At 44.9% G+C, this 22,727-nt stretch overlaps 1 protein-coding gene across 1 annotated transcript in view; it reads right to left on the reverse strand.

Annotated features, from left to right (window-relative positions):
• furinb (furin (paired basic amino acid cleaving enzyme) b) overlaps nt 1–22,727 on the reverse strand; it is a gene marked incomplete at both ends in the record, with an annotated part of 170,843 nt that overhangs the window by 49,720 nt on the left and 98,396 nt on the right. The window contains 2 exons of the mRNA XM_084169444.1: nt 21,112–21,188; nt 21,849–21,977. Coding sequence (XP_084025570.1) covers nt 21,112–21,188; nt 21,849–21,977 — 206 coding nt within the window. The remainder of the gene's footprint in view (nt 1–21,111; nt 21,189–21,848; nt 21,978–22,727) is intronic.

Here is a 22,727-nt window from a genome sequence, read left to right on the forward strand (position 1 = left end):
ATTTCGGTTGAATGCATTCAGTTGTGCAAGTGACTAGGTATCCCGTTTCCCTTTCCCCTAGCCTACCTGCATGATTGAAAAATTAACAAGCGGGAAAGCGGCCTCCATTCAATATTCAAGTGCATACGGATGACATTTCTCCCCCTGTTCCTGCCCATTTAATAATGGGTCATTCTAAATCGAAACAAATTGTACTTTTAGTAGTAAAGACAAGATTAAATTGAGAATAGTCTGATGGGGGAAATATGATCACTTGATGAGAGAACAGCGTGTGCAGCCGGAGGCAAGGAACAGAGCGCAAGCTTTTTTTTCCCAACTTTCTCAAATCATCAATAACCTATAGTCGCATCATGCAGCCTATATATGTTTTAATTCCAAAGACATTCTAAGGTTTGTATTATTCACAACTAAAGTTGCCAAATAACTCTACATCTAGCGTATAGGTCCAGGACCTGTTTCAAATGATCACTTTTACGCTCAACATAGACACTTCATATGTGCATTCGCTCCGGAATGGAAAAAAATATCCTTTCTATTTTATTCAGCTAAGTTCAATTATATTCTTCTTACTATAAAATCATATAATATAAAATAATGGCACGGGACGTATAAGCATATCTTGTCAGCTAAATGAACAAGCCTACAGGCTATGGCATGACGCATAGCCAGATAACATACAGTAGGCCAACTCATATTCTGTTCTTCTGAAATACACTTTCTTCACATCATAATATTTCTTTAGGCCTGCCTAAAATAAATAATGGATTTATTGTGATGGTGTATATTCAATTGATTTCTTCTACTTTTTCTAATGTAGTTGTTCCAAAGGTGCACATCAGCGGCTTGTAAGAGGCTTGTATGCGTGGAGGCCAGGAGATGCTAAACGTGTTTATGTTAATTAACGGTCAATTACCGTGAGACCAGCAGGCTTTTGCATGACAATAACTGGCTGACAGAATTTCATGAACACCAGAGCCCTAGTCTTAACTGGTATTTTTCCGAACCTAGGTTGGGTCTCCACACCACCTTGCTGGTGAGTCAGAGGACAAAAGGATGGTGCTCTATTTCCAGCTGAGAGGCTGATTACACTGGAGCACAACTCTGTAATACATTACATTACCCTCCTGCTATTTACCCATAATGTATAGAACTTTTAGACCACTTTAATCTGCGGAAGATTACTGTTATTTCCTCTCAGTTGGTGGGGAGTCTATCAAATACAGAGGAAAAATATAAGTCAACACAAGACACTTTCACAATTCACACTAATCGACACATAGTAAAGTTTTGCATAGCTTAAGAGAAGTCAAAATCAAATCAAATGTTATTGGTTGGGTACACATATTTTGCAGATGTTATCGCAGGTGCAGCAAAATGCTTATGGTTCTAGCTCCAACAGTGCAGTATACCTAACAATAGAAAAACAATACACACAAATCCCCAAAATAAAAAGAAAGAAATTAAGAAATATCAGAACGAGCAATGTCATCTGTACTGTCTCTGCCTTCTAGATGCTTCTAGATGGTAGTGGGGCGAACAGGCCATGGCTCGGTTGGCTGAGGTCCTTGATGATCTTCTTGGCCTTCTTGTGACACCGGGTGCTGTAGATGTCCTGGAGGGCAGGCAGTGTGCCCCCGGTGATGCGTTGGGCTGACCTCTCCACCCTCTGGAGGGCCCTGCTGTTGCGGACGGTGCAATTGCCGTACCAGGCGGTGATACAGCCCGACAGGGTGCTCTTAATGGTGCATCTGTAGAAGTTTGTGAGGGTCTTAGGGACCAAAACAAATTTCTTCAGCTTCCTGAGGTTGAAGAGGCACTATTCACCACACTGTCTGTGTGTATGGACCATTTCAGGTTGTCAGTGATGTGCACACCGAGGAACTTGAAGCTTTTCACCCTCTCCACTGTGGCCCCGTCGATGTGGATGGGGGTGTGCCGTCTCTGCTGTCTCCTGAAGTCCACAATCAGCTCCTTCGTTTTGTTGACATTGAGGGAGAGGTTATTTTCCTGGCACCACTCCACTAGGGCCATCACCTCCTCCCTGTAGGCTGTCTCGTCGTTGTTGGTAATCAGGCCTACCACTGTTGTGTCGTCAGTAAACTTGATGATTATGTTGGAGACGTGTGTGGCCACGCAGTCATGGGTGAACTGGGAATATAGGAGGTGGCTGAGCACGCACCTTTGTAGGGCCCCCATGTTGAGGATCAGCGTGGCGGAAGTGCTGTTGCTTACCTTCACCACCTGGGGTCGGCCTGACAGAAAGTCCCAATTGCACAGGGCGGGGTTCAGACCCAGGGCCCCGAGCTTAGTGATGAGCTTGGAGGGCACTATGGTGTTGAAGGCTGAGCTGTAGTCGACAAACAGCATTCTTACATAGGTATTCCTCTTGTCCAGATGAGATAGGGCAGTGTGCAGTGCGATGGCGATAGCGTCATCCATGGATCTGTTAGGGCGGTATGCAAATTGTAGTGGGTCTACGGTGGCGGCTAGTTGGAGGTGATATGATCCTTAACCAGCCTCTCAAACCACTTCATGACGACATAAGTGAGTTCTATGGGGCGATAGTCATTTAGTTCAGTTACCTTCTTGGGTACAGGAACAATGGTGGACATCCTGAAGCAAGTGGGGACAACAGACTGGGATAGGAAGAGATTTAAAATGTCTGTAAACACTCCAGCCTGCTGGTCTGCACATGCTTTGAGGATGCGGCTTGGGATGCCGTCTGGGCCGGCAGCCTTGCGAGGGTTAGCATGCTTAAATGTCTTACTCAGGTTGGCCACGGAGAATGAGAGCTCACAGTCCTCGTGAGCGGCGGTGGCCCGCATTGGCGGCTCTGTGTTTTCCTCGAAGCGGGCGAAGAGGGTGTTTAGTTTGTCCGGGAGCGAGGCGTCGGTGCCCGCGACGTGGCTGGCTTTCCCTTCATAATCTGTGATTGTCTGGAGTCCCTGCCATATATACGTCTCGTGTCTGAGCCATTGAATTGCGACTCTACTTTGTCCCTGTACTGATGTTTTGCCTCTTTGATTGTCTTATGGAGGGTATAGCTGGTCTGTTTCTACAGGCAATGTTCCCAGTCACCATGCCGTGGTTAAATGTGGTGGTTTGCGTTTTCAGTTTTGCGCGAATGCTGCAATCTATCCACAGTTTTTAGTTTGAATAAGTTCTAATCGTCACAGTGGGAACATCTATGCACTTCCTGATGAACTCCGTCACTGAGTCAGTGTATACGTCAATACTATTCTCAGAGGCAACCCAGAACATTTCCCAACATAGATTCCGATTGGTCAGACCAACGTTGAACAGTCCTTCCCACAGGTACTTCCTGTTTAAGTTTCTGCCTATAGGAGAGGAGGAGCAAAATGGATGCGTGATCTGAGTAGCGATCCGGGAAGGGGGAGTAGCAATGGACCTGAGTTCTCGATGCGCGAGTAGCACAGAAGATGTTTTGATAGAACTTCGGTAGCATTTTCCTCAGTTTTCCTTTATTAAAGTACCCAGCTACAATGGCACTTGTGACCAAAGATTGATAAATAGAGAAAAAAACAAAAGAAGAACAATATTCACATGGCTCAAAGAGAAGGAATATAATATCTATTGTTTACAGGAAACTCATTCAACAATTCTAGATGAAGTTGTGTGGAAAAAGGACTGGTGGGGCGAAATATACTTCTCCCATGGGCAAAGAAACTCAAAAGGGGTGAGGATATTAATGAACAGTAATTTTGATCCGAATGTGCAAATTGTCCAAACAGATCCGCAAGGTAGATGGATGATTTTAAATATGTTATTGGACCATAAACAGATATGGCTCATTAACCTTTACGGACCAAATAATGATGATCCACGCTTCTTTGACAATATATATAATAAATGATCAAACCTGCAAGCCATACAAGACTCTATTATTATGGTGGGAGATTATAATACTGTTTTAAATAGCTCAATGGACTGTAAAGGAAATCACACTACACACTATCACCCTCATGCTCTTAAGGAAATCATGAATGTCATGGATGCATTACAACTAGTGGATATATGGAGGCTTAAATATCCTGACCTAGTGAGATATACAGTGGGGGAAAAAAGTATTTAGTCAGCCACCAATTGTGCAAGTTCTCCCACTTAAAAAGATGAGAGAGGCCTGTAATTTTCATCATAGATACACGTCAACTATGACAGACAAATTGAGAAAAAAAAATCCAGAAAATCCCATTGTAGGATTTTTAATGAATTTATTTGCAAATTATGGTGGAAAATAAGTATTTGGTCACCTACAAACAAGCAAGATTTCTGGCTCTCACAGACCTGTAACTTCTTCTTTAAGAGGCTCCTCTGTCCTCCACTTGTTACCTGTATTAATGGCACCTGTTTGAACTTGTTATCAGTATAAAAGACACCTGTCCACAACCTCAAACAGTCACACTCCAAACTTCACAATGGCCAAGACCAAAGAGCTGTCAAAGGACACCAAAAACAAAATTGTAGACCTGCACCAGGCTGGGAAGACTGAATCTGCAATAGGTAAGCAGCTTGGTTTGAAGAAATCAACTGTGGGAGCAATTATTAGGAAATGGAAGACATACAAGACCACTGATAATCTCCCTCGATCTGGGGCTCCACGCAAGATCTCACCCCGTGGGATCAAAATGATCACAAGAACGGTGAGCTAAAATCCCAGAACCACACGGGGGGACCTAGTGAATGACCTGCAGAGAGCTGGGACCAAAGTAACAAAGCCAACCATCAGTAACACACTACGCCGCCAGGGACTCAAATCCTGCAGTGCCAGACGTGTCCCCCTGCTTAAGCCAGTACATGTCCAGGCCCGTCTGAAGTGCATTTGGATGATCCAGAAGAGGATTGGGAGAATGTCATATGGTCAGATGAAACCAAAATATAACTTTTTGGTAAAAACTCAACTCGTCATGTTTGGAGGACAAAGAATGCTGAGTTGCATCCAAAGAACACCATACCTACTGTGAAGCATGGGGTTGGAAACATCATGCTTTGGGGCTGTTTTTCTGCAAAGGGACCAGGACGACTGATCCGTGTAAAGGAAAGAATGAATGGGGCCATGTATCGTGAGATTTTGAGTGAAACCCTCCTTCCATCAGCAAGGGCATTGAAGATGAAACGTGGCTGGGTCTTTCAGCATGACAATGATCCCAAACACACCGCCCGGGCAACGAAGGAGTGGCTTCGTAAGAAGCATTTCAAGGTCCTGGAGTGGCCTAGCCAGTCTCCAGATCTCAACCCCATAGAAAATCTTTGGAGGGAGTTGAAAGTCTGTGTTGCCCAGCGACAGCCCCAAAACATCACTGCTCTAGAGGAGATCTGCATGGAGGAATGGGCCAAAATACCAGCAACAGTGTGTGAAAACCTTGTGAAGACTTACAGAAAACGTTTGACCTGTGTCATTGCCAACAAAGGGTATATAACAAAGTATTGAGAAACTTTTGTTATTGGCCAAATACTTATTTTCCACCATCATATGCCAATAAATTCATTAAAAATCCTACAATGTGATTTTCTGGATTTTTTTTCCTCATTTTGTCTGTCATAGTTGACGTGTACCTATGATGAAAATTACAGGCCTCTCTCATCTTTTTAAGTGGGAGAACTTGCACAATTGGTGGCTGACTAAATACTTTTTTTCCCCACTGTACATGGCGGAGACTCAATCAAGCTAGTCGTCTTGACTTCTTCCTTATGTCATCCTCGTTGGCACCAAAAGTTTAAAAAGTGTTGATAGGGGACAGAATGCGGTCGGACCATCATATAATTGGCATATACATTACTCTTACTGAATTTCCACGTGGGCGAGGATATTGGAAATGTAATCAAAGCCTATTGGATGATAACTTGTTTTTAACTAGGACAGAGGAATTTATAACTGCATTTTTCCGACATAACATAGGTACAGCAAATCCCCTTATTGTATGGGACACTTTTAAATGTGCCTTTAGAGGCCATGCAATTCAGTACTCATCTTCAAAACAAAAGCAATTTAGTTCAAAAGAGTCCATACTAACAAAGGAAATAGAAGGTCTAACAGAACAGATAGATTGCAATAAAAACTGTAACATAGAGGCTCAGAATAAATTAGAGGAAAAACAAAAGGAAATGGAGGAACTTATGTTTTTGTTTCAGTTGTCTCCATCTCCTTTAACTGAAGCTAATTGTATGGATTTGCTTTCTATTGATAATGTAAAATTAACAGCCATACAGAAAGACTCATGTGAAGGTGAAATTACAGAGGAGGAACTTCTGGATGCAATTAAAGACTTTAAGTCTTGGAAAACTCCAGGGTTGGATGGCATACCAGTTGAGGTATACCAAACCTTTTTTTGATATTCTCAGAGGACCGTTATTAGCATGTTTTAACCACTCCTATGTAAATGGTAGATTATCAGACACTCAAGAAGAAGGTCTGATTTCATTATTACTGAAACAGGATACACGTGGGAAATATAAAGATCCAGTCCATTACAAAAATTGGAGGCCCCTTACACTTCAGTGTTGTGATGCAAAAATTCTAGCAAAATGTATAGCGCATAGAATTAAAAAGGTATTGTCGGACATTATTCATTCTAATCAGACAGGTTTTTTACATGGACGATACATTGGAGATAATATAAGGCAAGTACTGGAAACAATAGAACACTATGTAAAACCTGGGAAACCAGGCCTGCTATTGATAGCTGACTTTGAAAAGGCTTTTGATAAAGTATGACTGGAGTTTATATATAAATGCCTGGAGCATTTCAATTTAGGAGAATCTCTTATAAAATGGTTTACAATCATGTATAGTAACCCTAGGTGTAAAATATTAAATAATGGTTATTTCTCAGAAAGTTTTAAACTGTCAAGAGGAGTAAAACAAGGTTGTCCACTATCGGCATATCTATTTATTATGGCCATCGAAATGTTAGCTAGACCCAAGGACGGCGCACAATTGGTCCAGCGTCGTCCAAGGTAGGGGAGGGTTTGGCCGGCAGGGATGTGGGTTCGTTTCCCACGGGGGGCCAGTATGAAAAAAAAAAACAATTATGCATTCACTAACTGTAAGTCGCTCTGGATAAGAGCGTCTGCTAAATGATTAAAATTTAAAATTTAATTTAACATTTTTAATTTCAATTTATTAAAATCAGATCCAACAATAATATCAAGGGATTAGAAATCCAGGGCTTAAAAACAAAGGTGTCATTGTACGCTGATGATTCATGTTTTCTTTAAAAAAAAAAACTTGAATCCCTCCACCGCCTCATAGATGATCTACATTACCGTGTATTTTACCAATAAAATGGTCTGATGGTGATGTGGATATACTCTGAATATATATCCCAAAATAAATAAATGATCTCACTCCAATACATTTTAATAGAAAGTTAGCAAAAATAGATAAGATCTTGCTACAATGGAAAGGTAAATACCTGTCTATTTGTGGAAAAATCACCCTGATTTTACATTTTACATTTTTAGTCATTTAGCAGACGCTCTTATCCAGAGCGACTTACAGTTAGTGCATACATTATTTTTTTTCATACCCCCTGTGGGAATCGAACCCATAACTGAGCTACATCCCTGCCGGCCATTCCCTCCCCTACCCTGGACGACGCTGGGCCAATTGCGCGCCGCCCCATGGGTCTGATGTACTCTTTAGTATTATCCCAGTTTACCTATTTGCTTATGGTCTTGCTTACGCTACACCTAGCGAACAGTTTTTTAAATTATATGAGAAAGAAATACTCCATTTTATTTGGAACGGCAAGCCAGACAAAATTAAATGGGCCTATTTATATAATTAATATGAGGAGGACAGAAATGACTAAATATTAAAGCATTAGACCTATCACTAAAATCTTCAGTCATACAAAAGTTATACTTAAATCCAAACTGGTTCTCTAGCAAATTAGTAAGATTGTCTCACCCATGTTCAAGAATGGCCTTTTTCCCTTTATTCAGACTACAAACTCTCACTTTCAGTTATTTGAAAAGGAAATCAACTCCCAAATATCACTATTTCTAAAACAAGCCATAAAAGTTGGTTGCAATTTCAATTTAATCCTCCAGAAACGACAGAACAAATAATGCAACAAATATTGTGGTTTAACTCAAATATACTACTTGATAAAAAAATATTATTTTTTAAACAAATGTTTAAAAAAGGTATAATCTTCATAAATGATATCATAGGTAGGACTAGTGGAGTTATGTCGCAGCTAACAAAAACATATGGAAATGTCTGCTCTAACCAAAATTACAACCAAATTGCAGTATTACCGCAAAAATGGAAGAGGAAAGTGGAAGGGAGAAAAGCAAGGAACTTGTCTGTCGGCCCTGCATTAAAGACCATAATTGGTTAAAGAAAATTGTGATAAATAAATAAGTATACCTGTTTCATTTAAGGACCAAAGGATTGACAGCCGTACCATATAGATTGCAAAATAGTTGGGAAGAGATTTTTGATGTACCGATTCCATGGCAAATTGTTTATGAACTGATACGCAAAACGACGCCGGATTCAAAACTTAGAATTGTTCAATTTAAATTATTATACAAAATTCTTGCTACTAATATAATGTTATTTATATGGGGGATACAATCTTCCCAGCTCTGCATATTTTGCTGCGAAGAGACAGAATCATTAGATAATTTGTTTTGGTACTGTCCATTTGTAGCTTCTTTTTGGTCACAGCTCCAGGAATGGCTGAATGATTGCAATATTTACCTGGAGCTAACCCTGCAGATAGCACTACTGGTTGATCTGAAAAGTCATAGTCAATCGATCAATAATATAATAATACTTTTAGCAAAAATGTTTATTTTCAATTCACAATCTGTAGAAACAATGAGAATAGAAAGGTTCAGAACTTTTGTGAAACATCAAAGTACAGTTGAAAAATATATGGCAAATAGAAATCCAATATGGATGGTCTTAAGAGACAGATGGGAGGGGTTGAATGGAGCTTAAGGTTGGGACTAGTAATAACTAATAACAACTAATAACAACAAAATAACTAATGTAAAATATGCTTAGGGTCATTGTCCTGCTGGAAGGTGAACCTCCGTCCCAGTCTCAAATCTCTGGAAGACTGAAACAGGTTTCCCTCAAGAATTTCCCAGTATTTAGCGCCATACATCATTACTTCAATTCTGACCAGTTTCCCAGTCCCTGCCGATGAAAAACATCCCCACAGCATGATGCTGCCACCACCATGCTTCACTGTGGAGATGGTGTTCTCGGGGTGATGAGAGGTGTTGGGTTTGCGCCAGACATAGTGTTTTTCTTGATGGCCAAAAAGCTAAATTTTAGTCTCATCTGACCAGAGTACCTTCTCCATATGTTTGGGGAGTCTCCCACATGCCTTTTGGCGTACACCTAACGTGTTTGCTTTTTATTTTCTTTAAGCAATGGCTTTTTTTCTGGCCACTCTTCCATAAAGCCCAGCTCTGTGGAGTGTATGGCTTAAAGTGGTTTTATGGACAGATACTCCAATCTCTGTTGTGGAGCTTTGCAGCTCCTTCAGGGTTAACTTTGGTCTCTTTGTTGCTTCTCTGATTAATGCCCTCCTTACCTGGTCCGTGAGTTTTGGTGGGCGGCCCTCTCTTGGCAGGTTTGTTGTGGTGCCATATTCTTTCCGTTTTTTTTAAATAATAGATTTAATGGTGCTCCGTGGGATGTTCAAAGTTTCAGATATATTTTTATAACCCAACCCTGATCTGTACTTCTACACAACTTTGTCCCTGACCTGTTTGGAGAGCTCCTTGGTCTTCATGGTGCCGCTTGCTTGGTGGTGCCCCTTGCTTAGTGGTGTTGCAGACTCTGGGGCCTTTCAGAACAGGTGTATTTATACTGAGATCATGTGACAGATCATGTGACACTTAGATTTAGCACAGCACAGTGCATGCACGCACACCCACCCACACACCCACCCACACACACACAGTTTTTCCCACTGGCTGCTGGCCAAACATAAGAACCATTAAACCATAATTTATCCCTGCCGTAGACAGAAACCCTGTGTCACATTCCTTTATGAGAGCATCACATTGACTTTTAAAGAGAGGGGGGATTCTAAGGCACACCATGCTAAATGGTTTTAATCACTATCAGGAGAGAGAGCAGAGAGCAGCCCTGCTAACACTGAGTCTGTCTATACTGGCCCAATCCCAGACAACAAGCAGCACTGTGGCCAGGAGGCAATCGGCCCAGCTGGGCACGTTTCCCCAAAATGGATTCCTAGCTACCGGCGAGATCATTGTTTCATCCATAGTATCTCAAAATGGTATCTGTGGTAGAGGGTATCTAGGCACTATCGTCATTTGGCCAGACGTGTAAGCAGGGAGGAAGGTTATCCACTACACTCATAGTGGGCAGGAAGTAAAGCACTATGCCCTGAGGCACTTTCACATGGGCTGCTGGAGGGGAGCCATTCACAGAACAGCCATTTACCAGACACACACACAGACAAACACACAGCTGCTGCGTGATTACAGGGTGTGATTGGACTGGACGCCTTTCAGATCAGATGGACGACAGCTTAATGTGTGGAGAGTGGCCCAGGAGGGGGGATCTGACAACCAGACGACATCTTAATTCTACATTTGTCAAAACAAAAATCACAGGAAATTATTTTAGAGGCACTTTACTCACCCTCTCTCTCTCTCTCTCTCTCTCTGTCTTTCTCTCTCTCTCCTAAATGCAATGGTTAAAGTGTCACAGAGAACATAGAACAGACAAGACTGTCAAGTAAAATTTGGTGTGAGTCTGTGTTCCCTGAAAATGACACCTTCTGAACAGCACCTGTTGTGCCCTACCCATACTTAAAAATGTATGCACACATGACTGTAAGTCGCTTTGGATAAAAGCGTCTGCTAAATGGCATATTATTATTATTAATAAGGCCTGGGGTTAACTGCGCGACCGGCTAGAGTACCTGTGAGACTAAGGCAGACAGTGAAAGGAAAGGGTTACCCAGACACGTGTTAAATGTGTGAGAAGACCAATTATAAAGTACTGCTTCCATCATGCAGCCTCCACTCCTCAGTGTAAACCCAGAAGCCTGCATTCCCAGTAGTTCTCCAGGAGGAGTGTTGGAAGGCCACCCCTGCAGTAGTCTATGGTAGATAAAGAAAGGTAACCTAAACACTATCTACAAGGTCACTGTGCTCTCTTTATCTTATCTGAGGGATGGAGGGGGACAGAGAGGGAATGCTTTTATCTCTCTTTCCTTCAGGCTTATACAACCTATTCCAGCCTATTGGTTGCCCTGTCCTTTTACTTAAGAATGGCATGGAGCAATGAAGCCATTTTGGGGTATTGTTACGTCTCTCCAGCAAATAATGTTCTGATTTTAGACACCCAGACAAAGAGGTCTGAAACATGCACTATGTATGTTCAGATGTATATTATAGAGTGTGACTGATGTCGCAGCGTGCTTGGCTGACTTGGTGGATCTGTGCTCTGCTGCTGCCTGCTGTAGTGTTGCTGTTGGCTGTGGGGTATCTGTGGCAGTGTGAGTGAATGGGGTTGGATGGTGGCTGGATCAAGGGGCCTGTTAAAAGGATTAGGTTATTTTCCGCTCGGCTTAACTGAGCCCCGAGGCAGCTATGGGCCGGGCCGCTGCTCAAACGGTTACTCTGGAGTTTCTCCTAAGCCCAACCAATCAGAACCATGCTCTCTCTCTCAGGCCTTGGGAATAGAGCAATCTACTGCTTCTTTCCTCCCACCTACCCTGGCCAGTGGTCACACGTCTCTGGTTGCCACATCTAATGAGAATCACTCATCAGGCCACTCGACCCGGCTCATGCGATAAGACTAGCTAACTGAATGATAAGGTTTCTGAAAATGCCTTTAAAAGATGCAAGCCAACCCAATGAGACAGACACTTTAGCTAGCTAAAATGAAGTGATTCATTCAACTGTGGTTTAAAGGAGACTTGTGAGATTAAGGCAGTCCAACAAAGAGGCTTCTAAACAAAGCAACAAAGCAAGCTGACCTAAGCTGTGTCGTGTCTCACTGAGGGAGGTCTAACTGTTCACAGCAGTGACACACCTGCTTAAATCTGCCATTCACCAGGCCTGGCCAGTATCTGTATATTGGTGATGGTGTTCAGTATGGTGGGGGGTTCAGGGGCTCAGACCATTTGCAGTACTCAATGACTTATTGAAGTGGCTGGAGCAGGAGCACAGCAGCCTTCAATCACTCACAGACGCACAATTTCAATCACTCAGCCCTCGGGGGGGGGGGGGGGGGAAGATACTTTTGGGGGGGAAGATACTTTTGGTCTTTCTTTAATGGTACATCCTAATTTCATTAAAACCTCACCCCCACCCCCTAAAATAACAATAAAAAATACCCATATCCCCTGTACGGCATACTCACCTTTCCCTCTACCCCACGATACAAAAACAACACCACACATCACAATAACCCAAACCTCACCACTTCTACAACTGTATATCCAGACCATCTTCCCCAGCTATACAGACAGTCCCCCCAACACACCATATCTCTTGAAACATCTCCACACTTTTTATCATTTTATAGAACTCAAATTCCACCCTAAGGCGCACAGAGACAATCCCATTAAATAATAGTAAAGGGTCTGTTATCCCCCCACCTTTGAACTGTTCCTCCTTGTTAGCCAAATAGCCAACTTTGCCTGAGCAAACAGAAAATTCAACAACACACATTTAGCCATTTCCTTATTTGAATACCTGTACCCCATTATAAACATCCCGACAGTAAACTCCACCCCCAACATCTCACACAGACATTCCAACAGAGACATTAAAGGCATTAACCTGGCGCACATAGAAAACACATGAATCACAGTTTCACTCATGACACAGAAAGGACACCCCTGTCCGACTCCCGGTTCAACGCGTGCCAACCAGCTGTTAGTGGCCAGGGCTCCATGTAAAACCCTCCACTGGAGGTCCCCTGACCTCTTTGGTACTGGGAGTTGTAGAGCCCCCTCCATCTAAAACCCATCATACTCTCCGCCCCACATACTCCCTGCCACTGATGTGCCTTCACTCCTGTTAGGCTCCTGATGTTCCTTACCTTAATACAGAGGTTGTATAGGGCATTACCTCCCACCCCTTCAAACTCCCCCAGGCTCGGAGTGTTAAAATCTAACAAGTCCTCCAGACCCCCTTGCCAGTCCCCAGTCTGCCGTCACGTGCAGTGGCGGAAACATTGGTGGCCCCTCCCCCTTTGGCCGCTCAAACACCCCCTTTACCGGCTCAGACAGTGCCTCCTGGACTTCCCCCAGGAATCTCTCCAGCAGCCTAAGAGATGTTAGTCCTGTTTGTTGTGCTAGGACTTCTGGGGTTTTCCACCCCTCCTCTCCCAGCAGTCGCAGGTCACCAAGCCTTAGTAATCCCGCTGCCATCAGTCGCCTCTTCAGGGTGGCCGACTGAACCGATCTCAAAAGGATGGCTGGGTTGTGGAAGATAGGCTCCTCCCACACCCACAGCCCAAGCTCCACACCCCCTTCTCGTGTGGGCCTTAGTAGCTGCCAGGCCCTCAGCACCGCAGAGTAAAAATCAGAGAGACCTGCTGTACTCAGCCCCTCCAGCCTCATGAGGAATAGCTGCCGGTCCAACCCTACTCCGCCAGCTCTTCTCAGCAGCGCGCATGCTGGCTCCCTCCATCCGACATCAGTATGGTACAGCAGTCTCTGCGCCACCTTTAGTCGGAATGCAGCCACCCTGCTTTCCAGTTCCACCAGGCCCTGTCCTCCTTCATTTACGGACATATACAACACTGCCGCCCTCAGCCAGTGATGGCCCGACCAGAAAAAATCCACCAGCTTGCGTTGCAGGTCTGCGAGCAGACCGGCGGGGGGGTTGAGGACAGCCAGTTTATGCCACAAGAAAGATGCCACCAGGTTGTTGATTATCAGCACCCTCCCTCTATATGACACTTGGGACAGGAGCCACCTCCACCTGGCCAGTCTTGACACCACTGCCTGTGACAGCCCCTCACAGTTCTTCCTGACCCACCTCTCCGAGCCCAGGTACACCCCCAAAATGTTAAGCACTTCACAACCCCACTGCAAACCCCCTGGAAGCAGAGGGACCCTATCCCCCCATGCCCCACATAACAGACCTTTGCTCTTGCCCCAGTTTACCTTAGCTGACGAAGCTCCCTCGTACACCTTCAGACTATTCTCTAGTGCCTGCATATCCTGACCATCCCTGACCATCACAGAAACGTCATCTGCATACGCTGACACTGCTATGCCTGTCCAGCACACTCCCTGCAGTCTCCTGCGTAGCAGGCCCACAAAAGGCTCAATGGCTAGTGTATATAACTGCCCTGATAGAGGGCATCCTTGTCTAATGCACCGCTTTACCCAGACTGGCCTACTGAGCCCCCCTCCCACCTTAACCATACTTGATGCCCCAGCATACAACATCTTCACATAGGCCAAAAACCTTTCCCCAAACACAGACATCACATTAAACAGATACTCATGGTCCACTCTATCAAAAGCCTCTTGATCTAAAGAGACCAGACCAAAGTTCACATTACAACCTCTTGACAAGTCCAACGTGTCCCTGATTAAGAACAAGTTGTCCGTGATTGAGCGTCTTGGTACACAATATGTCTGGTCCTTGTGTACTATAGAGTCCAGATGGGACTTCAGTCTGTTAGCGAGGACCTTGGCAAATATATTGTAGTCCGCACAGAGCAATGCCACAGGCCTCCAGTTCTTAAGTTCACACAAGTCCCCTTTTTTGGGCAGGAGAGTCAGAGCTGCCCGCCGGCAGCTCAACGGCAACTCTCCAACCCCGACACACTCACGCAACACGCAAAAGAAGTCCAGTCCAATTATTCCCCAGAATTTTTTATAAAACTCCACTGGGAGTGCACAGCCGGGGGACATCTGGGTTACAGCCTCTGCCAGTTCATGGGACAACAGGGGAATGTCCATTTCATCCCTTTGTACCAGAGAGAGCTTAGGGAGTTTGGCAAACAAAACCTGAGCACACATAGGATCACACAGTTCTGCCCTATACAACTCTGTATAAAACTGCACAGTCCGCTCCCGCATCTCCCCCACCACAGAGGTCACCCGCCCATCCGAAAGCCGAAGACAATGCATACCCTTGGCTTCACCGCTCTGTCTTTCCAAACCAAAGAAGAAGGAGCTGGGAGCATCCATCCCCTTGAGCATGGAGAACCTAGCTCTTACAAGTGCTCCCTTTACTTTAACCTGGAAAAAAACTGCCCAGGTCCCTACGTAGTTCAGCTAAATTAGCCTGGAGGCCTACATTGCCTTGCCCCACCAGCTCTACCTCCATCTCACTAATACTACGTTCGAGTTCCCCCAATACTCTCCTAGCCTCTGAGGATGAGAGAGCTGTATACTGTTGGCAGAAAAGCAGATTTTGGACTTTTCCCACATCCCACCATTGACTCAGAGACTCATACTCCTCTCTTCGCTGCCCCCACCTTTCCCAAAAAGTCTGGAAACCTGAGCAAAAAGTGGCATCTTGTAAGAGCTTTACATTAAACTTCCAATAGGATGCCTGCCGAGGCCCTGGTGAAATAGATAGCCGAGCCCTACCGGGAGAATAGTAGCGCCCAACAGCTTATTGCTCTGATTCCTAGACATGTACAATCGATCAAGCCGGGCTGCACTTACCCTAGCCCCAAAGACCTTCACCCATGTATACTGTCTTGTGTTGGGATGTCTAGTTCTCCAAACATCCACTAGGTCAAACTGATTAATAATGTCCCTTAACACCCCCACTGAACCAGAATGAGGCTCCTCCCCATTTCAGTCTTTCGTAAAATCCATCGTACAGTGCCAGTCCCCGCCGAGCACCAGCGTCTCCTCAGGCGATATCTGTGAGAGTTCCTGTCTAAGACACCCAAATAGAAGCCCCCTCTCTCTCCCTGTGTTAGGCGCATACATATTTATAAAGACAAAACCCCTGTTGTTAATTTCTGCTTTTACTACAAGCAGTCTACCCCTACACACCTCTTTTGAGGAGCAAATTTTTACAGACAGACCCGGTACAAAAAGGACTGCCACCCCTGCACTAACATTTGTCCCATGGCTCAGCACACTTGCCCCTTTCCACCAGAGCCCCCAATCAACTTCATTCACCACATCGCTATGCGTCTTCTGCAGAAACAACACCTATACTTTTTTTTGTTTTACATATTCACCCAACACACTCCTCTTACCCGCATCTCTGGCGCCATTAATATTAAGCGAGCCTACCCAAAGAGTCTCCATAAGAAGTGGGAGAAAAGCCAGCAGAGAAAGAGACCAATAGCAAAGCTCAAAAAGCCCCAGTGCCAGAAAGAAAACTTTAATCTAAACAGTGTCTGAAGGTAGACTTTTACGCACGGTTGTGACCCACTTCCTCAACCTAAACCATTTCCTGGGTGAGAGGACACCATGCCCCTCATTTTTCATAGCATGTTGTACTGATCTTACAAACTTTCCCGGATCGTAAAAAAAAGCCTAAAGATTAACTTTTTTCCCCTTAGTCTCATTCAGGAACCTTGACAGTTCCCTCACCTGGTACTTTGACCCCTCTGACTGACTGGCTGTCAGCTCTGGACCCATTGAGGAGGAGTCTGAAAATAAATCCTCCTCATCGTCTTCCTCCTCAGACTCACCTTCCTCCTCCTCATCTCCATCTCCCATCCTGACCACCTGCTCTTCCTCTCTAGTCGGGAACTCCCCCCCAGCACCAGGCAAAGGTTCCTTGGTGCCTTTCACCACACCAGCCTCTGCCCTCCCACCTCCTTTCTTCTTCCCCTTTTTCCTCCTCCACCCCCCCCCCCCCAGTCGCTTACCCTTCCCCACTATACTCTCCTCATCCACTAGCTTAACCTGACTAAGCCCAGCCTCATCTACACCACCATCCATGACATGACTAGACCCCGTCTCAGCTACACCACCATCCATAACACGACTAGATCCAGCCTCATCTACACCACCATCCATAACATGACTAGACCCAGCCTCATCTACCCCACCCTCCATAACATGACTAGACCCAGCCTCATCTGCACCACCACCTATAGCATGACTAGGCCCAGCCTCATCTACACCACCATTCATAACATGACTAGACCCAGCCTCATCTACACCACCATCTATAGCATGACTAGACCCAGCCTCAGCTATACCACCATCCATAGCATGACTAGACCCAGCCTTAGCTACACTACCATCTGTAGCATGACTAGGCCCAGCCTCATCTAACCCACCATCTGTAGCATGACTTGGCCCAGCCTTAGCTACACTACCATCTGTCGCATGACTAGGCCCAGCCTCTGCTGCCTGCGTCTCATGGCCCCCTGCACGTTGACCTCAATTTCCCCCACTGGTGCTTGAACCCTCACCTTGTCTACGGCCTTTATGTGGGCACGCAAAGCTCTTATGCCCCAAATCCCCACACTCAAAGCACCGTAGACTATCTATGCTGGCAAAACCTGCGTAGAGCCCCTCCCCATGCCTCACTTTAAAATGCACATTTAACTGTTGCTCATTGTTATTCAGAAACATGAACACTTGCTTCCGGAACGAAACAACATGCTTGACGGCATCTGACTGAAAACCACTAGAAAACTTACCAAAACGACTCAACTCCTTCCTGATTTGATCATCCGTAATAAACGGAGGCAAATTTCCAACTACCACTCTAGTCGAAGGGGTAGAAAGAGTAGAAATTGGCACCAACACACCCCTTACAAATATACCACTAGAAATGAGCCTACCCACCAAATTGGCTCTTTTCATAAACACAACCACAGCTTTGTTCATTCTGCGGAATGTATAAATTCAGCTCCTACCTGTTCACCGACCGCGAGCAGAACCTCCTCCACCAGAAAATAAAAACTGTGGGTACTACTAAAACAAACAGTGCATTAACCCTCCACCATAGAAAAGAGAAATTGAAAGGAAAAACCAAGGAAAGAGCCCTCCACATCAAACACTCAAACTCCAAAAAACTCCCAGCATGCACTGAGAGAGAGAGAGAGAGAGAGAGAGAGAGAGAGAGAGAGAGAGAGAGAGAGAGAGAGAGAGAGAGAGAGAGAGAGAGAGAGAGAGAGAGAGAGAGAGAGAGAGAGAGAGAGAGAGAGAGAGAGAGAGAGAGAGAGAGAGAGAGAGAGAGAGAGAGAGAGAGAGAGAGAGAGAGAGAGAGAGAGAGAGAGAGAGAGAGAGATGTCAGGTGTGAGGATGGAAGGCGGGCGCATGCCAACATCACTCCTAACATCTGTTGATTCATCTCAAGGCTCTGGGCCGTCTGGGAAATAAACACTCCGTCTCAGATAGACAGATAGAAAGATGGTAAACAACATAGCCAGGCCTTGGAATAGACGGGCACTTTTTATGTGTTAAACATTGAAGTTAGGAGTCAGGGGCGAGACTTTCTATTGAGTTGTGTAAAAGAGAGAAAGAGAGGGAGTGAAAGAGAGAACATATTTTATACACCAGGCTCTCCCTCTTCAAATCACATAATAACTGTCTCCAACCCTGCCGGAGAAAATAGGTGTCCAGACGTTAGGTGAAGGTTGTTCAGGGGCGGGAAATAAAGGGCAGAGGACATTCAGACATCACTGTGCCGGTGGGTGATTGTCACAGTGGAGTGCTTTGGATGTGAGAAGAACTGCTGCAGCTAGCTGCTTCTCCTCAGAACCAAATATACAGTATACTGGAACTACCTCGTACCAACCAAGGTGCACCCATAAGGGATCAGACTGTCTCAATGGATTGTGAAGTTTGCTCCTTCATTTGTGCACTCTGGTTGGTAGTTGTACCTCTTCTTCTGCCTCTCCTCTCACCATTGATAGGATAGACAGTAAGAGGGATTAAGGCCAAGCCCAGAGACAGATCTGGTGGGTGGATGAGAAACTACAAGAGTGTGGACAGCAGCCCTGTCATCACGGGTACCCCTAGCACCTCTCAGGCTCTTCTCACCCTCTCCAATCTCTAATCCACAGTATTGACAGCACTGTAATGTAGGACAGGAGGAGAGAAAGCACTGAGAGAGGACAAACATTTCGATGATGGAGCACAAAATAATTACCTGCTCAGGCAAGAGCCTTGTTCCAGCCTGGCTTAAAATCCTTCCAACAATACCTGCCAGTCCTGCCAAGCTGCAGTACAAAGCATCTACCTGGAACAACTCCTTATTGGATGCGAATTCAAAACCCAGCCTTGCATGTCACCAATACAAATGAGCCGGCGGTGGAAGAGGACATAAGCTTCTGACTTAAGTCTCCTGTTCCCTTTTCTCCCCATGAATATATTCATATAATCCCATTGTGGGGAGGTGGAGAGCATTACTCAGCTACTGGCTGGGCGCCTCTATGGGGAATTACTGAACTCATCTGCTTTTATTTTTCCTCAGGTCACTCCAAACACACAGCGCTCAATGCTATTGACAGAGACACACACTTGCTTCTCATTTCATGGTCATAAATTGATTCCGTCCTGGATAATCGCCTTGAGAGCACCAGCCAAACGATGTGTGTAGTGTACTGTGTCTGTACTGTGTGTATGTGTTTTTTTAGTTACAATGTGTATGTGTGCATGTGTGTGTTCTGAAGTTCTGTGCAGAAGCAGCAGCAGTAGCTGCAGCAGCAGTGGAGCTGGTTAGAAGAAGCTGAACCAACCAGGGAGTAGTCTTGTGTTCCCTAGTCATCAGGACTGAGTGGTGATTGCCTCAAACAGACAAGGGGGCAGGGGTAGGCCTAGGCTGGGGCAGAGCTAGTACTACTCCAGGTAAACATGGAAACAAGGTCCCTGGTTAAAGTGAAAGCACTTGGCCTTGACTATGCAAGCCAATTGTACCATACGTAAAAATGTATGCACGCATGACTGTAAGTCGCTTTGGATAAAAGCGTCTGCTAAATGGCATATTATTATAATATTAATTGTTTTTATTCCAGTGGGTAAACAAGAAGAGGTCATCTCTTCTGTAGAGGCAGAAGAAAAAAGTGTCCGTGAAAGCTTTTGGTGAGGCAAAGCCATTGTTTTTATTCCACTAGGGAGACAGGAGGGAATCGCTTCCATATGTACAGTATATACAGTACACACACACACACACACACACACATACGAGTGTCTCTGGGAAGGCTCTCTAGTGGGAGCTAAAGAGGGAGAGAATCACTTCAATATGTACAGTAGAGAGGCAGCTTAAAGAGAAGAGGACAGGGGAAACAGGGTCTGTGTTCAATGGAAAACATTTGGTGATACGAAATGCAAAGGCATTGTTTTCATTTCACAGGGGAAAATGCTGTGAATCTCTCTTCAGTATGTACAGTAGAGGCAGAGGCAGCTCAAAGACATTAAGTCTGGGGAAGTTTAAACCATGTCCTGCTTTGGAGAGAATTCAGTTCTACCTGAAATATGTTTCCACAGCGTCATGAAAGAGTGTTATTTTCCCCAACATATTGCAAGATCCTGTTAAGCATTGAAACAAAATAAATGCGGAAAAACCAACTAACAACAACAACAAAAAGACTGGCATTCGTCCCAGAAACAAAGGGGGAGATTTGAGGCAAATCCTCCTGTGTGTTTCAGAGGTGGGAGGAATGCAGCAGTGTCCCATCTGATCCAGGATGGAACCATGGCAGAAGACAGCCACACGCTGGGGTTAGTATGAGGGAGGTGAGAGGGGCTGAGGAGGAGGTGCTTAAGGAATTTAGAAGCCCCCCTTTTACTTTTAGACCAGTGGTTTTTTAATTAAATCACCAAAAGCCTAGAGAGAGACTTGCTGGTATCAGCCAGGGGCAAATAAACGACTACTGTACTACCACTGGGCCAATTGTGCGCCGCCCCCTGGATTCGAACCAGGATCTCTAGTGGCACAGCTAGCACTGCGATGCAGTGCCTTAGACCACTGCGCCACTCGGGAGACGTATGTACGTATGTATGTATGTATGTATGTATGTATATATGTATGTATGTATGTATGTATGTATGTATGTATGTATGTATGTATGTATGTATGTATGTATGTATGTATGTATGTATGTATGTATGTATGTATGTATGTATGTATGTATGTATGTATGTATAATCCAGTTGAGGTGTGGGGCAGAGCAGGATATCACATGACCTGTTCTCGTTGCGCTGTGTGTAGCGTGGCTGGGGGTCAGAGTCTCCATCGTTGACATCATAGCTGGCCTCAGGGTCCTGGGAACAGAGATGGAAACAGGTGTTAGACACGTGAATCTGGGGATATGGCTGAATTGCACCCTTTCATGATATGGGTGGTAAAGGCTGAAGGTAGCCTAGCGGTTAAGAGCATTAGGCCAGTAACCAAAAGGCAGCTGGTTCAAATTCCTGAGCCGACTAGGTGAAAAATCTGCCGATGTGCCCTTGAGCAAGGCACTTAGACCTAATTGCTCATGTAAGTCGCTCTGGATCAGAGTGTCTGCTAAATTACAAGGATGTAAGGATATGGTGAGAGTGACCACTCTCAGAATGCATCTCAACAGCCTTATTGAGAGTCTCTTTTCCTCCATCTGTTGCTGCACTTTAAAGCAATTCCTGGGAAAGTAATTTATAATAATATAATAATATGCCATTTAGCAGACGCTTTTATCCAAAGCAACTTACAGTCATGTGCGCATACATTTTTATGTATGCCCTGAGGCTGAGGTAGGCATCCTTCTTCACATTGCCTTCACCTAGCTGTGTGGCTCAGAGAATGCAGATTAAATGACTCTTCTTCTTCTATCTCATCTGTACTCTGTGAAAACACAGGCAAGGTGAAAGCAATGTGGAGCTGGGGAGAAGGCTACTTCTTCTTCCGTCCATCCACACAGAGCAGGTTGTGGTTGTGGTACTCACGTAGTTGGTGGCCAGGTCTGGGTGGTCTTTCTCTATGCCGTCATCCAGGATGGTGACCACAACTCCTCTCCCAGTGTAACCCTGGGACCACGCTCCCTTGGCATTCAGGTCTGCTTGGCTAGGGTTGGACTGGTGGGAACACAGAAGAACAAGCTTTCATGAAGCCATTATTATAGTATTATATTATCAAATAGTTTCACATGGTTTAGCCCTGATGAAGGCCAGTATGGTGCCGAAACACATAGGGCATCAGTTATTTTTTTGGGGACTATCTTGCTTTATTTCTGTTATATATATATAGTCACGACAATAGCACAAAGCACATCTCTCTGTAAACTTCTCCAAAAATGGGAGAATGCTTAAGGACATTTGTATGACTCACATTTGACACACGCAAGCCACATTACGCAGACAAGTAGAGCAACCGTAAAAAAATGTGAGCATCAGCAAAAATACACATGAAAAGAGACCAGGGTGGCTCAGATGAAAGATGAATAGCCCTGCTAATGTAACACTGGGGGGCTGTGCTGGATGTTTGGCTGTGCTCATATCCTGCTGAAACCCCCTACCCTCCACACACAAACACGCGCACACACACATAGACAGGCAAAGACACACACACACACACACAGCGACACACACACACACACTTTGACACACAGTATGTCACTGGGAAGCCTCTTTAGCGGGGCTAACCCGCAGAGCGTGGGGGGCTAACTATAATTTCCCTGTCAGAGGAAGCAGGCCTGCAGCTGGAAATATGAATGAGTGAGAACCTGGTGAGAGCATTCGCCTTGCTCACAGGGGGAATTATAAAGCAGAGCTCCATTCTAACCAGCAGGGAGCGAGGGAGGAGAGGGGGAGAGAGAGGGGAAGAGA

Source organism: Coregonus lavaretus (genome assembly GCF_964263955.1).
Source record: "Coregonus lavaretus genome assembly, chromosome: 9".
In the NCBI taxonomy this organism is placed as follows: domain Eukaryota; kingdom Metazoa; phylum Chordata; class Actinopteri; order Salmoniformes; family Salmonidae; genus Coregonus; species Coregonus lavaretus.